General features: G+C 52.3%; 1 protein-coding gene across 1 annotated transcript in view; it reads right to left on the bottom strand.

Annotated features, from left to right (window-relative positions):
- Nucleotides 1-13651, bottom strand: part of RUNX3 (RUNX family transcription factor 3) — a 43784-nt gene extending 30133 nt beyond the window's left edge. Inside the window, exons 1-3 of the mRNA XM_009563444.2 lie at nt 13074-13651; nt 11142-11298; nt 5963-6067 (exon numbers count right to left, since the gene is read on the bottom strand). Coding sequence (XP_009561739.1) covers nt 5963-6067; nt 11142-11298; nt 13074-13337 — 526 coding nt within the window. The 5' untranslated portion in view covers nt 13338-13651. The remainder of the gene's footprint in view (nt 1-5962; nt 6068-11141; nt 11299-13073) is intronic.
- Between the last annotated feature and the right edge of the window lie 3557 nt (nt 13652-17208).

Below are 17208 nucleotides of genomic sequence, written 5' to 3'. Positions count from 1 at the left end.
GCCACTAACACTTCACACAGGCACAGACAAGGGGGTTTCACACTCTTCAGATCCCAAACTCTTTATTTCCCAGCCGAGAGCACAGGGCTGGGCTGCGGCAGGAGCTGACGTCACATATACGGGGCAGGCAGGGAGGGAAACCCTCACCCAGCTGAGGCTTTTGAAAATACGAAAGCAAAAAGCGGCAGTTCTTGGAAACGAATCAGAGCTGTGGGAGGTGAGAAGCCTTTCCACCCGCCGGCTACGTGCCATGTGAGGGCGAGTGGGTGTATGGGGTGAGCCAGAGTGGTGGCTGCTGGGCTGTCCCCTTCAGGGTGGCACAGGTCCCAGCACGGCTCCATCAATCCCTCCCATGGGACATGGGGAGAAGGAGCCTTTTGGGGAGGAAAAGTGGCCATGGAGGGGATTTGTGCCTGTGCAGGATGAGGCCCTGACATAAATACCCTGCAGGGATAAGATAGAGAGAGAGGTTATGGAATGATCTTGCCTGGCCAGGGTGAATGCAGCCATGAGCCCCCTCCTCCTCCTGCAGGCGCTGCAGCATGGAGACGTGCTTGTGGTGTTCACTGTGGTCATACCAAGCAGGAACACCACGGAACAGCACTGAATCTCTGATGCACATACCCAGAATGAGCAGGACAGGAGACACCAACAACCATCACCAGCACCTCTGCAGGCATTTGCACCACTACTGAGGCCAAGTGGACAACAAAAGGTGGTTGTGTGGACCCCACTGCCCCTTTGCTCTTTGAATGTGGAAAACCAAGCTACAAACCTTCCTCATCCTCACCCTCCATTTCATCCTTCTGCCCAGGACAGAAGAAATTTAAATTGCAATGTAAGAGCAGGGAGATGCAGTGAGAAAAACACCTCCATTCACCCAAATTTACACAGCATTAAACCTCTGGAAGCAATTTTTTACTCAAAACGGTCCAAGATCTCACCATGGAAGTGAATAAGGCTCTGCATGTCCCAGCAGAGCCTTGCACCCCTTCCTACCTCCCCACATGAGGCTTTGTGTGTGCTTAAAGCCAATGGGATAGTTTTTACCCCGGGAGAGGAGCATGGCTGGGTATTGATGTGGGTTATGGTGGGTGATCAAGTCATAGAAGCATGGAATGGTTTGGGTTGGAAGGGACGTTAAAACCCATCCAGTTCCAACTCCCCTGCTATGGGCAGGGACACCTCCCGCTGGATCGTGTTGCTCAAAGCCTCATCCAAACGTGGCTTTGAACACTTCCAGCGATGGAGCATCCCCAATTCTCGATCTCCCTTTCCTCCTTGTCATGGTGGCCAGGACAGCAGGGATGGGGTGGAGATCAGAAACAAGGGGTTATGGGCAAAGTGGATCTGGAAAGGGGAAGAGAGGGTATGGAAGACTGAATGGCAGCAAGAAAAACAGTCAAAAGGTGGGGGGAAAGGAATTAAAGGAAAAAGGGATTTTGCATAAGAATCCCAAGGGAAGGGAAGGAAAGGGAAGGGGAGAGGGAAGGGGAGAGGGAAGGGGAGAGGGAAGGGGAAGGGGAAAGGGAAGGGGAAAGGGAAGGGGAAAGGGAAGGGGAAAGGGAAGGGGAAAGGGAAGGGGAAAGGGAAGGGGAAAGGGAAGGGGAAAGGGAAGGGGAAAGGGAAAGGGAAGGCAGCCAGCAGGTGGGTGTGATGGAGGAGGCCCCAGAGATGCTCCCATTTACCCAGGAAGAGACTAAAAATCCCTCTGTAGCTTCCAGCTATTCCTTTTGCCATGTTCTGCCTCTCGCGGATTATTTTGCAAGCAGCTGTGGATGCGAGAGGACTTTGCAAGGCTGCAGCTCAGCCGATTTGGGTTCTTACTAAATAAAGAGCTGCAGAGAAGGGGGGGAAAGGAGGAAATTCCACAGGAAACTCAAATATTTTATTACTTCCTGTTTGTACAAACTATGTCAACACTTGGCACCCGCTGCGCCATTTGTTTATAGCTAAGGTGTCAACTTGAAAAAAATGTCCTTTTTCTCTCCAGAAAGACACTGAGCACAAGGAAAAAAAAAAACCAAACAAAACCAAACAAACAAACAAACCTATCTTGGAATGAGTGTGTGGGGCACTTTGGAAGGAGCCCACACAATGGCTCGCAGGGGTTTGTGAGGGTGGGGAGGTTCTGGCTCAGGTTGCCCAAAGGAGTTGTGGCTGCCCCATCCCTGGAGGTGTTCAAGGCCAGATTGGATGAGGCTTGGAGCTCCTGATCCAGTGGGAGGTGTCCCTGCCCATAACAGAGGGTTGGAACTGGATGGGCTGTGAGGTCCCTTCCAATCCTTCCATGATTCGTGGGTACTACGTCTGAGCAGCCAAGATGGTGGCTCAGCCAAAACCATCACTGTTATCAGCCCCAAGCGCTGCTCCTCACTAAGCTGTGGGTCCTTCAAACAAGTGCACTTGGTTGTCTTCAACACTGTGGTCCAGCTGTCCTGGTCCCCCATCCTGGCTTCATTCCCCGGCCCTGCGAGGGGCTCTGGTTGAAACTGCACTTCCCTCCAATTTCTCACCCAACTCGACTTGATTTCAGACTCCTCAGTAGTTTCGCTGGGCACAGCTTTAGTTAAAAGACTTGCTCAAGGGCTGAGATGAAGCGATGGGACAGGGGTGAAGATGAATGGGATGCTCAGAACTGGGGCGTGGAGCCCAGACGCATTTCTGGCCCCCAAACCCCACGAGAACATTTGCTGGAGGAATTTCACCGCATCTGAGAAGACGATGCCCAGGGCTTTCCCAGGATACCAAGACAAATGCCCAATTCTTTCCACATTAAGGGTGCTTTTCTGCCTACTCACACCAGCCCCTTCCCAGCCCCACGCCCAGCCTGCGCTGATCCTCCACAACAGAAGCCCAAGCACACCAAGTTCCTCTCGTTTGCAACGCTACAGCCAAGAAGGGGAGAATAAACCCATCTATTTTTTATACACACACAATACGCGTGTATCTACGTATATATATATATGCAAAAAAAATAATATATATAATATATACACATAAAAATTGCAATTCCTGCCGACAGCTCTTGCCTCCCAAAGTCAGGCAATGCGAGCCATTGGTTTTGGCCAAATGTAGGGATTTAAGGGGCTCTACCAGTTCTTACTGGGGATCCCAGTGGGTGCCAGCACCAAGGGGTGATGTGCTGGAGAGCCACCAAGTGGCAGATTAACCAGGAAAAACACATTGATTTTCCATGAATGGGAGAGCCTGGATCATTTTGCAGTCTTTCCACGCCAAGGGTTTCTTCAGGGAGAGGAGCGCGGGGAAGGCAAAGGCCATTATTTAATTATTTTTTTTTAAATTTCAGGTTCATTAGAAAGTGCGAACAAGAACACAGCAAAAAGGAGGGTTTTTTAATATTTTTTTTCCTTCCAATGCAAGACACTGGATTTTCATCAAGCATGAATTTATGCCCTGGGTCAAACTGGAAATCAAAATATGACCTTTATTTTGCCAATAAATTTGTGGCAATTTTTTAATGCAAGTAAATCTATGATTATTTGAAAAAAAAACCAAAAACAAAAAAACCCAAAAACCTCCAGAAAACTCACAACTTGGGTTTAAACTCCTTTGATCCACAATGTGGGTCCACACAAGACCACAGCAGAAATAGCAAACAAAGAGCACACAGACCTTCTCAAGGAGTTTGCACCTCCAGCACAAACAGTATGAGGTCCAGAAATCAGGAAAAGAAAAAAAAAATAAAGCAAAAAAGCAACAAACTGCTGACCTTGCAGCCCAGGACAGCAGCCGAGGGTGAGCATCCCTCAGGCGCAGCGAGGCAGAGCCAGGGTGAGCTGCCCTGTCCGAGGGTTTTGCCTCATTGTGCCAACAAAGCCATGGCCCCAACTCAAAGAGCACGGGGTGAGCACACCCGCGGCTCAGCCCCCGACTCACAGCATCACAGAATCACAGAATCACAAGGTTGGGAAGGACCCACGGGATCATCGAGTCCAACCATTCCTAACACTCCCTAAACCATGTCCCTCAGCACTTCATCCACCCGTTCCTTAAACACCTCCAGGGAAGGTGACTCGACCCCCTCCCTGGGCAGCTGTTCCAGTGCCCAATGACTCTTTCCATGAAGAATTTTTTTCTGATATCCAACCTGAACCTCCCCTGACGGAGCTTCAGGCCATTCCCTCTAGTCCTGTCCCCTGTCACTCGGGAGAAGAGCCCAGCTCCCTCCTCTCCACAACCTCCTTTCAGGCAGTTGTAGACAGCAATAAGGTCTCCCTTCAGCCTCCTCTTCTCCTCTTCTCCAGACTCCCCGCCTGGATCTGAAGCCTTTTGCCTCCATATCAGAAAATTTCAATTAAAGATCAGGAGCGATGGGCTGAGATGTTGAAATTCAGGAGGAGCGGGTGTGATTCAGCAGGGGTTTTGGCTGTCGGTGAAGTCAGAACGAACCAAACTACTAAGAGTAGTAACTATCTGCCTTGTATTATTATTTATGTATTCCTGATTATTATTATTATTATTATTAGAAAGGTGATCTGATACAGCAGATAAAGGGCTGAGCCAGGAGTCAGGAGACCTGGTTTCTATTCCTGACCTGGAAGAGTTGTGAAATTCCCTGCCTGCTTTCCCCTCCCAGCCCCAGACGGAGCCTGTTCCCGGTGTCTGCAGCACCCACCACAACCCACATGTGCTCGCCGCAGCCCCACAACAGGGACCTGCCTTGTTTTTCTGGCTTAAAAGAAACCAAACAGCATTGCATCGCCTATGTGCCAGCATCGCAATTCCAGCCCAACTGCTCGACAGGCTCCTGGTGAAGCCTCTCGCGCTCCAAGATAAAAATCAAGGGGGGAAGAAAATCCAACAAACCCCGATGCAACTCAAAACCCCTCGCCGAGGGAACAGCCTCCACCTGGCTGGACATCAAGGGGCACCAATGGCCCAGTGACAGCATCAACAGAAAATGTTTTCTAAAGCACATTTAGAAGGATCAAACTGTTTCCTTTCAATTTGAGCCCTGACAGCTTTACATGCAAAGGGAACAAACTCTGCTTTATAGTCCCTGGGGTGGTGCTGAGCGAGCAGGAAGGTGAAGCCGGAGGAAAAAAATGGAGATGAAGGCCCCAGAGATGAGGTCCCAGCACACAGGGGGTCCCACAGAGCAAATAATCCTTATGGCAAAAAGGAAACTCCTCCACCCAAAGCACCAGAGCATTTCCTCAGACGATCACGGGAGATGCCAAGGTGAGCTCAAACCAGCCCGGAAAGCAATGCAGCGAGGCGAGTTCGCAGCTGCCTTTGCAAAGAGCATCTTTCAGTCAAGAGGCACCATCCTGCATCCAGGAGAGCTACTCGATCAAAACAGAAAGAAATTTCTGCGGTTAAATCGTCTCTTTGGTTTTCTCAAGCAACGCAGTCCCCGGCTGCGGGCACTGCCAGCCGGAGTCTTTACACGAAAGCGAAACTGCCACTAACCAAAGGGAAAGGCACTCACCGAGCTCTCCTGGGCCCATGCGGACAGACAGGCAAATAAAAGCACCGTGAGGAGAAAACCTGCATCGTCTTTAGCTTAATAATCAGCCAGTCAGCCTCCGAAGCCAGGCACAGCATCTCCAGCTTTGCAACCTCCCCTCCCCAAAATGCCCTGTGGGCTCCCAGATTTGAGTCCTCTGCACATTTGCTGTCAAAGCCCAAAGGCTTTTCTCCGTGTCAACCACCACAAAGACCAGAGCTATAAAACCATTGCTCCTTGATGGGATACAGAGCACAGGCAGAGCAAACAAGCAGCAGGAAGACACAGCACCCTAAAAATAAGTAGAACAAAAGCAGCTCTTGGTGCTCGCTCAACCACACCGACACCAATCTCGTTGCCTCCTCAAATGATGCCTCCCCCAGCAGGTTTTGACCGGCCGCATCCTGCATCCTTCGGCCACGCAGAGCTCGGATCCCTGCACCCCCCCCAGCGCTGCTCAGTAGCTGCCAAATAAAACACATCACTTACTTCGTGGCTCCCGGGGTCCATCCACAGTCACTTTAATGGCTCGGTGATAGGTAGCGACTTGAGTGGGGTTGGTGAACACGGTGATCGTCAGGGTAAAGCTTTTTCCTAAGGAGGACAGAGGGGGAGGAGAGAGGGGGGAAAAGAGAAATTAGGATATTTGCATGGGTTCAGCTTTTGTGGGAGCGCAAGGCTCCTGCTGGAGCAAGCTCAGACACAAATATCCACATCCACCAAACACATCATTTAATTTTATGAGACATTATTGCCGAGACAGAGAGCTCAGCCGGCTCCCGCTGGGGTTCAGCTGGCTGCAGTGGAGAGAGGCTTGGACCTGGTTCAGGGCGGGAGCCAGGACCTTCCTGGGTGGAAAAGTCACTTGTCCTCCCCCTCCCCTGTCCTGTCCTCATATCGACCCCTCCACCCACAGCAGATTCCTGGTGCCTTCCTGCTCAATGCTTCCCCTTTTCCCATGGGAATCCGGCCCTGAAATGCAGTGCTCGATGTAGGATCCCTTCGATGACAGATGGATTTGGGTCTTGGTGCCCATGAGATGCTCCTGCAGGAGCAGGCTGGGGACATGGCATCAGTTGGTGGGTGATGGGTGCTGGTGGTCGCTGGGGAAACCTGGTGGCTTTGGCCCCGTGGATGCACCCGCGTGGGGATGTGTGGAGGGAGCTGTGCCGGGCTGTCGGTTGAATGGGCACCTGCAGCCCTCACACTAGGGCCAGAAATTGGGAATTGCCATGGGGACTGGATCCAGCCAGCTTTGGCCACCACAAGTGGCCACCAGGAAGGTGGCCCCAGCAGCTGTGGGAACTGTATCCCTCTGCCAGCTCAAACCAGAGACCAGGAACTCGTGCTCCTGGGAAAAGGCTCAGATACCACCATGGGGGGGGGGCTGGGGTGCTTGACACCTTCAAAAAAAATGGGTGAAGAGGTGAAAAACTCTTTGGAGCCCCATTTTGCAAGAACACAACGATAACCCCTTGCTCCAGCTGCACAGATTTCCATTTGCAGCCCAAAAATGCTTTTGGCACCACGGAGGGCGTTGCCAGCCCTGCACCCATGTGCCGCCTCGCCCTCCCAGCACCCACTCAAACCCATCCATCCCCAACCAAGATCCTCCGCCCTCCCCCGTGTCCAATTTCTGCTGCCATCATGCACTCCATGCCCGGCTGATGGGGAGAGCGGAGCCTCCGGCTTCCCCACATCCAGGATTCACTTGGGTAAAGGGGACGGCTGCACACGCGAGGATGCAAATCACTCCATCCAAGCCCCCAGGAACAATCACTATGGGATTGCAAAGGTATTGAGTATTTCAGAGGTGCAAACCCCAGCAGGAATCAGGCTGGAAATGCCCGTGCGAGCTCCTCCAGCCTTTATTTCATAAACAAATGCAGTAAGAAATCACCTCCTTTCCCTTTTTTCCCTAAAAGAATTAGCAATTTTCTGATCCCGACCAGCATCTATCTATAAGTCTGGACCCGAGAATGTCCCTAGCCAAACAAAATGGTATTTATACAGCTAGGAAGTAAAAAAAGAACAACAACAAAAAAGAGATTTTCTCCTCAAGAGAACATCCTGCAGTTATACCAGGTTGGGAGAGTTTCTCTACACGAGCATCAGGCAAGGGGGAAATGTAGGCAACAAGCATCGATCCCTGCCCTACCTCAGGGACTAACAGTGCACAACCTTTCATCTCATTTTCTGCACGAAAAAGGAATTTTTCTTTAACCCCCCTAAATACAACTCTAGTCCCCAGTGGGATGGCTGTGCCGACAACCTGCACAGAAAAGCCTGCGGAGCGTGAAGGCTCCTGGATGCCTGCGCGTCAAAAATAACCAACACCAAGTATTTGTTGGCAAAAGGTTTGCAAAATCAAAACGCAGGGATGAGGATTATTAGGAGCAATTATTTAGGAAATTCCCAGGGAGGGGAGGGAGCCTCTGGATTTGCGTGTGTCCGGCTGGAGAGACACAGAACCCTCCATAGAGCCGAGCTGAGCCCAGCAGCTCTGTTCCCGGCTCCCTAATTACTACTACATCTTATTTTTAATTATTTTTAATATTTTATTCTCCATGTGGATTAATTTCCCTGGCTTTCAGTTTCTCCCATCCTGCTCACTGCAGACAGGAATACCTCTCCAGGGAGTTTGCCGCAGCGTGGAGTCGCCCGAGCCCTTTCTGTGTGTCTCTGAGCGGCTCTCAAAAAACCCTCCCATGACTCGAAAATTACAGTTATTACTCAGCAACATTTTTTACTCATTTCCCACCTTCTCGGGAAGCCAGGCTGAGGCTGCTCATTCCCACCCTGCCTCAGCCGGAGTTCACCTGCTGCGTAGAGCAGGATCCCAGCTCCTGGGGGGATTTGGAAGCACCTGGGGATGCTCTGGGGGGGAAATTCCAGCTGGGAAAAGGAGAAGGTGGGGAATTGCTGGCATCGCAGCACTCCGCTGGCCTTGGCTTTGATTTTATACAGCGCAACCCGAGCAGAAAAGGGGGGTTAAAGTATTATTATTATTATTTTAATAGAGCACAGCATGAAACTGCGCCTTCTCCCCTCGCTTTGTCTTCCACAGGGAGAAGGTAATTCTGAAGGAGCGGAGAAGAACCTGCTCTTCCCAGCTCACAGCGCTGGGGAAATGATCCCAGATGCATTAATACTACAAACAAACCCATTTTTGAACCATTTCAGCTCACGTTTCCTAAACAAGAGCCTGGCTGCTGCGGGTTTTGCAGGGTTCCAGCAGCTCAGGCTATTCACACTTACAGATGCCCTCACCCACACATCGCGTTTACACCAACGTTTACACCTGCGCGGAGCTCTGCCCCAACCAAATATTTCACCTCGAATCCAGTTTTCTGCCCGAAGAAACGAAACCAGCCTCGCGCTTTCAGAAATTAAACCAAACAAGGGAAAGCAAAGCGTGACACGCAGAATAAAAACACAATAAAAACGATTTTTCACACTAAATAGGTCTGAAAGAGCCTCTGGCTGGGAAAGCACGGGTGTGCGAGAGGAACGGAACACACGAGAAAAGCCCACCGTGCTGCCTTCACACCAGCCCCAAAGCCCCAGGGGGATTATTTCTCTACTGATATTACAAACCCTCATCCCACAGGATATATAAATTAAAAACAATCGTCGTTTGAGTTGCGCTCCTTGCTTCGAAGCCCGTTAGAGGCAGCAGGGATGTGTCCACTGCTGTAATGAGTTATTGCCAGGGCTCTGCCCTAGGAAGGAGACCAAGTACTTTCCAAGAGACTGTAAACTACTGTTAATTCAGAGCTTGGGATGCAGAGGAAGAACGTTAATAATGAATCCAAGAGTCAAGCTGAGACTGGGTTGCATTGAGTTTGGAAATTTGTGTAAGGAGGATGAAAAAAAAAAAATTACAAGAGCTGAAGAGGATAATTGATTACAGAAATGAAAGCTTAATTCATAAAAGAAAAACATTTTCCATCCATCAACCTGCAAACAGTTAAGTGGAGAGTTTTAAAGAAACTGCACCGTGGAGAAGGAGCCAACAGGAAAAAGGAAATGTATGAAAGAATGTAAACTATTCAAGTTTCATAAAGAGGAACAAGTAAACAGTTATTACATGCAAATAATCCCTAGCATCACTGCTTTTAATTAATGCAGAGAAGTCAAAATATATGTGACATCGTGCTTATGTACTCGAAGCCTTTGAAAAAATGCTGCCATATGGCCATTAAAGTACAGTATTCCTATTTTTGTTTAAAATAACAATTAAGTGCTTCGGTCTGCGGTGTTTATTGGTGATGAAATTTTATTTAGGCGTTTGGAATTCAGGTAGGACAGGGCTGCGAGGGACCGAGAGCAGGGAAGGGCAAGCAGGGCTTGATATCCCGCTGCCGTTCGGGATTTTCAGGGAATTTATGTCTCTCTCCTCCTATTTCCCTTTCAGTTTGATTGGAAAAAGCCAGCAGCGCGACGCGTTTAAAGCTCAAAGAGCCGGAAAGGAAAACATCTCTTCCAGTTTTCTAGGGAGAAAACGGGGGAACCTTCCCCAAAAAGACACCCACGGTATAGAAAATTGATGAACCTCCCCCAAAAACACATCTACAGTAGAGAAAAAGGGTGAACCTCCCCCCAAAAGCCCCCCCAGCTCTGCTCCCCCTCTCGGCTCCAGCATCTCCCGATGGAAATGAGCCTTTCTGCGCTCCTACTCTCTCCGTTCCCTTCGTGCCGAGCACAACATGGATTTTTATTTTCCTTTGAGCACTTGATTTTTCACCGCTTTAAGCAGAGCTGCCCGGGTGGGTTTTTGCTCCTGAGCGCATTCACTGCGGAGGGGAAGCGCCGAGCCCGTCCCGATGGGATAAATTGGGGAGGGATTGGGCTGGGGCTGCCCGCCAGCGCCGTGCACCTGAGAGGGGCTCTCTGCCCTCTGCTTTATTTCCCTACACCACCCTTTCCCGACATATCGGGAGAGAGAAATCCCCGGGATCAGCGAGGCAGAGCTGCCGGCTCCCGCATCCCTTCTTCAGCATCCCTTCTCCAGCATCCCTTCACCCGCATCCCTTCTCCAGCATCCCTTCACCCGCATCCCTTCTCCAGCATCCCTTCACCCGCATCCCTTCTCCAGCATCCTTCTTCCCGCATCCCTTCTTCCCGCATCCCTTCTCCAGCATCCCTTCTTCCCGCATCCCTTCTTCCACCGGGAACCACTTCGGGGCTGGAAGAAGTTTTTGTTCCCTACAAAAAGCTCAGTCCCGCAGCAACGAAACAACCGGCCGACCAAAAAATACACTGTTAAAATCAAATGAAATTAAATAAAGTTCAATAAAATAAAGCAAACCCCGAAATAAAATAAGACAAACGCCTGAAATAAAATAAGAGAAACACCTGAAATAAAATAAGACAAACACCTGAAATAAAATAAGAGAAACTCCTGAAATAAAATAAGACAAAAGAATGAAATAAAATAATACGAAAAATTGAAATAAAATAGGACAAAAAATGGAAATGAAATAAAATAAGACAAAAAAATAAATAAAATAATACAAAAAAATAAATAAAAGAAGACAAAAATAAATAAAATAAGACAAAAATAAAAATAAAAGAAGACAAAAAAATGAAATAAAGTAAAACTAATTTTGTCTCTTAAAAAAAAAATACAATTAAAAAGGCCAACCATTTCCCGGCCGGTACCTACCCCTGCCGCTTCTCCCAACAAATCTGAGGTCATTAAATCTTGCTACTTGGTTTTTCATCACGGCAGAGGCGTTGCGGAGCTCTGCTGAGTAGTTTTCGTCGTTCCCTGCCATCACCGTCACCACTGTCCCATCGGGAACATCTCCGAGGGCTACGACCTAGGGCAGGGCGAAAGGATTGTGTTAAAATTCACCGCTGTTGGATCTAATTTGGCCCTACGGTCCCGTTTCCCCCCCCCCCCCAAATCGAATCAAACCAAAAGCAAAAGCAACCCGAGCCCCCGGAGAAGGTCAGAAAGTCGCAGAGGGAGGGGGAAAATAGGCGAAAAAAAAAAAAGGGGGTGAAAAGGAGCGAGCAGAGCCACGGAGAGAGGATGAGGCTGTGCTCGGGGAATTATGATTTTGTTTAATTTTTTGGGGGGAAAAGCACTGCCGAAGCCGTGGTGGAAGCGCGGGGGGAGCCGGCAGCGCAGCGCGGGCGCGGAGGGGAGCGCGGAGCCTGTGCTTGGCTTGGGGAAAAGGACAACCCCCCCCCCCAAAAAAAAAAGGCTGCCCGGGGAGCAGCATCCCGAACCCCGAGAGCTGCGGAACCCGGTTTGCAAACCTCCTCCTGCACCTCCGCCGGGCCCTCGCTCCCAACCCGAGCATCCCAGCGACCCCTCCACCGTCCTGCCCGGCTCCTTCCACTGATGTCTCGGGGCTGCCCGGCCTGGGGGTGCCCGTCGGGTCACCCCATCCCTCTGTGAGCCCTGTGCAAGCGCTTCAGCTCCTTTTCTTTTCTTTTCTTTTCTTTTCTTTTCTTTTCTTTTCTTTTCTTTTCTTTTCTTTTCTTTTCTTTTCTTCTCTTTCCTTTCCTTCTCTTCTCTTTCCTTTCCTTCTCTTCTTTCCTTTTCTCCTTTCCTTTTCTCTTCTTTCCTTTTCTTCTTTCCTTTTCTCCTTTCCTTTTCTCCTTTCCTTTTCTCCTTTACTTTTCTCATTTCCTTTTCTCTTCTTTCATTTTCTCCTTTCCTTTTGTCTTATTTCCTTTTCTCTTCTTTCCTTTTCTCCTTTCCTTTTCTCCTTTCCTTTTCTCCTTTCCTTTTCTCCTTTCCTTTTCTCCTTTCCTTTCCTTTTCTCCTTTCCTTTCCTTTTCTCCTTTCCTTTCCTTTTCTCCTTTCCTTTTCTCCTTTCCTTTCCTCCTTTCCTTTTCTCCTTTCCTTTTCTTTTCTTTCCTTTTCTCCTTTCCTTTTCTCCTTTCCTTTTCTCCTTTCCTTTTCTCCTTTCCTTTTCTTTTCTTTCCTTTCCTTTTCTCCTTTCCTTTCCTTTTCTCCTTTCCTTTCCTCTCCTTTCCTTTCCTCTCCTCTCCTTTCCTCTCCTCTCCTCTCCTTTCCTCTCCTCTCCTTTCCTTTCCTCTCCTTTCCTTTCCTCTCCTTTCCTTTCCTCTCCTTTCCTTTCCTCTCCTTTCCTCTCCTCTCCTTTCCTCTCCTTTCCTTTCCTCTCCTTTCCTTTCCTCTCCTTTCCTTTCCTCTCCTTTCCTCTCCTTTCCTCTCCTTTCCTCTCCTTTCCTCTCCTTTCCTCTCCTTTCCTCTCCTTTCCTCTCCTTTCCTCTCCTTTCCTCTCCTTTCCTTTCCTTTCCTTTCCTTTCCTTTCCTTTCCTTTCCTTTCCTTTCCTTTCCTTTCCTCTCCTTTCCTTTCCTTTCCCAGATTAAATCTCCCTTCCCTGCCTCTCTCCCCGTCTCCCAGCAAAGGTAATTAACCTCCACTCTCATTAAAACTTCAAAGTTGCCCGAGAGCTCCTAACCGTACGGAATATCTCAGATGCTGTGACCGCGGGGCAACGCGGAGACTTGATTAAAAATAACCAAGCGGTCTCCCTTGAAGGTGATGTCAGGAGTCAAAGCGAAAGGGGCGGAGGGCAAGCGGCGAGGGGGTGGCTGGTAGCCACCGTGGCTTACCTTGAAAGCGACGGGCAGCGTCTTGTTGCACCTCCAGTGGGACGGTAGGACGGAGCACAAGAAGTTGGGGCTGTCGGTGCGCACCAGCTCGCCGGCGTGGTCTGCCAGTACATCCACGACGGAGCGGACTTCGGGGCGAGCCCGGGCGCCCGGGGCGGCGGGAACCCCCAGCGCCCCGCTGTTCTCGCCCATCTTACCGCAGGGGAAAGCCGTGGAGGGGGGTGTGAAGCGCCTGCTGGTGCTCGGGTCTACGGGAATACGCATCACAACGGCGGGCGTCAGGGGACGAGGACGGACCCGGGAAGGCTGGCCGGGGGCGGCAGCGGCCGAGCCCCGCGCTGCCTCGTTGCGTCCCGGCAGATCGCCGTCCGTGGAGGAAGCGGTGCGGGGTTTATCCGCTCAGGTCCGGTTGCGGGGGGGCTCGACCCCAAGCGGTTTACGCTGCGGTCCCACCCGGGGAGCCCCGGTAGAGCCACGTCGCGGCCGGGCACCCTGGGTCCCCGTCCGAAAGCAGCTCCCAAGTGTCAGCCGCGCCGCCCGGTACCGTATTTACTGTCGGCCCCGGGGGCGGGCGGGACCGGCGCTGACGGACGGGGCGCGGGCCAATGGGGAGGCAGCGGCGGGACCTGGCCCAGCCCACCGCCCGGCTCCCGCGGGGCGAGGGGCGTGGCCAGCGCAGACAGGGGGCGTGGCCACGAGGTAAGGGGGCACGAACTGGAACTCCCATTGGCTCTAATGGGAGAGAGGGTTCTGCTGAAGTGGGCGTGGTTTAGAGGAGCCACGCCCCCTCCGGCTGTCCCGGCGGGGCGGGCGCACGTCGGGGCTCCGGTGGGTTCGCGCTGCCGCCGCCGCTGCCGGAGGGGTTTGGGGTGCGATGGGGTTGGTTTGGGGCCGCAGCCGCTGCCGGATGGTTTTGGGGCGCGATGGGGTTGGTTTGGGGCCGCAGCCGGGTTGGTTTTGGGGAGTGATGGGTCTGATTCGGGGCCACAGCCGCTGCCGGATGGTTTTGGGGTGCGATGGGGTTGGTTTGGGGCCGCAGCCGCGGCTGCCGGAGGGGTTTGGGGGAAAGATGGGGCCGGTTCGGGGCCGCAGCTGCCGCCGCTGGACGGTTTTGGGGCACGATGGGGTGATTCGGGACCGCAGCCGCCGCCGTGCGGGACGGGGCAGGCGCTGGGGAGCACCGGCACCCGCGTCCCCGACGGAGCGTCTCGGCCTGCGCTGAAACAGCCGTTCTCCACCCTCCGCTTCTGCTTCCCCTGGGTTTTTTTTTAACGAAATCCGCCGCGATCCCCGGCGGTCCCGGCAGCCCCGGCAGCTCCAGCGACTGCGGGCTGTGCCGGTGGCTCCGGCTGGAATCGTCGGAGAGAAAATTAGTGAGGAATTAAATCGGGAACACAAGGAGCGCTGCTGCCCTCGGCTCCCCGACCGCCGGAACGGAGCACAGCCGGGCTGCCGGCAGAGGTTTCTTCTCGGTGGGGCTCAACTCCCTTCCCGTGGGATCCGGGGGCCGGGATGGACCGGGATGCCCAGTCGGAGTGGAGCCTGCTCTGCCGTATGAAACGCAATTTTCTTTAAAACAAACAAACAAAACTCCCCCAAGACTGATATTTTTTTTTCTCCCCTCCTTTTGCTGAAGCTTCTCCGCCAATTAGTGGAAGATTTTCCTGCGCAAACTGCAGCGCGTGGAGGGGCAGCCCGGGCTCCGCACCCCTCTGCTGCCGGAAAAGCCTCAGAACAACATCAAAAATAGTTTTTTTAACTATTTTTAAAACTATTTAAAAAAAAAATATTAAAAAAATATCTAGGAGGAGAGGAGGTCCCCTCCGGTACAGCGCCCCACAACACGCAGAGCAGCGCAAGGGGATGCGCAGAGACCCCCGCGGCCGTCGAGCCGGGACTGGGGGCAGCTTCGAGGGGAGCCGGTCCCGGGGGGCACCAGCCTGCCGTGGGGGGGCAGTTCCCGGTGCTCAAATCCTGCCTTTTTGGAAGTGAAAGCGGGTTTAATTGTAGTTTTCTCTTCCCTTCAAATTGGGCGGGGGGGGGGGAACCCACAAAACCGGAGCAGTGCTCCAGGACGATTTGCTGTTGGGTTTGCTGTGGGGTTTTCATGTCCCTCTCCCGGTACTGGGAGGGGGGCAACGGGGCGGGGGGCGGCGGGAGGGTAGAGCGCAGCTGCGCTGCAGTGCACGGTGTGGCCACTAGTTGGCGCCAGGGCTCCGCCGGGGCGGCTCCGCGACGGGGCGGGCGCGACGGGGCGGTCAGGTCTACCGCCCCCCCCATCCCCGCAGCCCAGTCCACTGCTCCCCCCATCCCCGCAGCCCAATCCACTGCTCCCCCCCTCCCTGCAGCCCAATCCACTGCTCCCCCTCTCCCCACAGCACAGTCCACTGCACCCTGCCCCCCACAGCCCGGACCACTTTCCCCCTCCCCAGTAAGCTGCAGCCCCATGGGTGTCACCAGCTGCAGCTCCAGGAGTATCACCGAGCTACAACCCCACAGGTGTCACTAAGCTGCAGCTTCACAAGCATCACTACATCCCTGCGGGGTGGCCGCATGGCAGGTAGGGTACAGCAATGACAGCCAGTCCCAGCCTACAAGCCCCAATTAGGTGATTTTGGACTTGGTGCCAACTGGACAGAGCTGCTTCCCTGCAGCGCAACACTTGTTTCCAGCTTTCCGTGCCCTGCCTTTCCTGCTTCAGCTGTTTTCTCTGTGCAGTGTCTGCCCACAGCCCTGCCATCTGTGCAGTTCTTGAATCCCTTGTTATACTGGGAGCAACCTGTTGGAAAGGACATCTCATTACTTTGAGTCATGGAACAGTTTAGGTTGGAGGGGACCCTAAAGATCATCCAGTTCCAACACCCCCTGCCATGGACAGGGACACCTCCCACTGGATCAGGGGCTCCAAGCCCCATCCAACCCGGCCTGGAACCCCTCCAGGGATGGGGCAGCCACCACTGCTCTGGGCAACCTGGGCCAGGGCCTCCCCACCCTCACAGCAAAACATTTCTTCCAAAGACCTCATCTCAATCTCCCCTCTTTCAGGCCAAAACCATTCCTCTTCGTCCTATCCCTGCCCTCCCTGATCCAGAGCACCTCCACAGCTTTCCTGGAGCCCCTTTCGGGACTGGAAGCTGCTTTAAGGTCTCCCCGTAGTCTTCTCTTCTCCAGGCTGAACAACCCCAACTCTCTCAGCCTGTTACCTCAGTGTTCTCAAAGCAACACATAGATGCTCCCCCAAACTACATCGAGAAGGTCACCGATGCCGAGTATCCCAAGGTGTGCAGGGTACCGTGTCCTGCTCTCTCCCCAAAAGCCACTCTCTCCAGCACCCTCTGCACTCCAACCCCAACTTATTCTTGACTTCAGGGCAAGGGATGCACACTCACCACCATAACCCATTACGTGGCCCTGCATTTCTCCTCTTCATGAGCGCAAAGCCAGTCCCAGACATAAAATCAGACCCAAACCACAGGACCGTAGCAAACCAAGCTCCTGAAACTGTCTGGTGATCCCCAGAGGTGCAACCCCAACAACGCAACCCATTAGCTGTTTCTACAAAGAGGTATTCAAGCCAGCGAAGGCATCCCCGAACTACAGGTACCCACAGTACCCTAAATTCTCTTTCGTTTGAATTATCCTTTCCAGCACAGAAGGATTCAGAGTCTCAATCCGGGGGAAACCCCATACTGCTCTGGTCCTCAGCAACCAGGAGACATCATCACGTGGGGATTATTTCTCATCACCCTCCCCGCACTCCAGAAGAGGTGAATAGAAGTCTAAGACTCAGGATTTGCATGGGCATCCTTTCAAATACTTAAAAGCTACTGCTCACATAGCAGAGAGGTCAGCGGCTCTTTAAATCATTACTCGCTGGGATTACTTCCTCTACAGACTCCTCTGTAGTTTTTAATTCATTTGAGCCGCTACGTAGCAGCAGAACCTCTTGTTTGGACGGCAAGAAAGTGAGCACAGAGGCTTTATAGGAAGCTTTCTATTAAAAATTCATCACCACCCCTGCCTCAGCCTCCTCAGGAGCGCGGCGCTCAGTAGGGCCATGCGGGTGTCTGGATCTGTTTTGTAGTTAAGGGAAGGGGATCTGAGAGCAGCACGCAGGGAGGGAGCGTGCTATTCA

Source organism: Cuculus canorus, chromosome 22 (genome assembly GCF_017976375.1).
Source record: "Cuculus canorus isolate bCucCan1 chromosome 22, bCucCan1.pri, whole genome shotgun sequence".
Lineage (NCBI taxonomy): Eukaryota > Metazoa > Chordata > Aves > Cuculiformes > Cuculidae > Cuculus > Cuculus canorus.
Note: the sequence above shows the minus strand (reverse complement) of the source record. Positions and strands in the feature narration are given on the sequence as shown.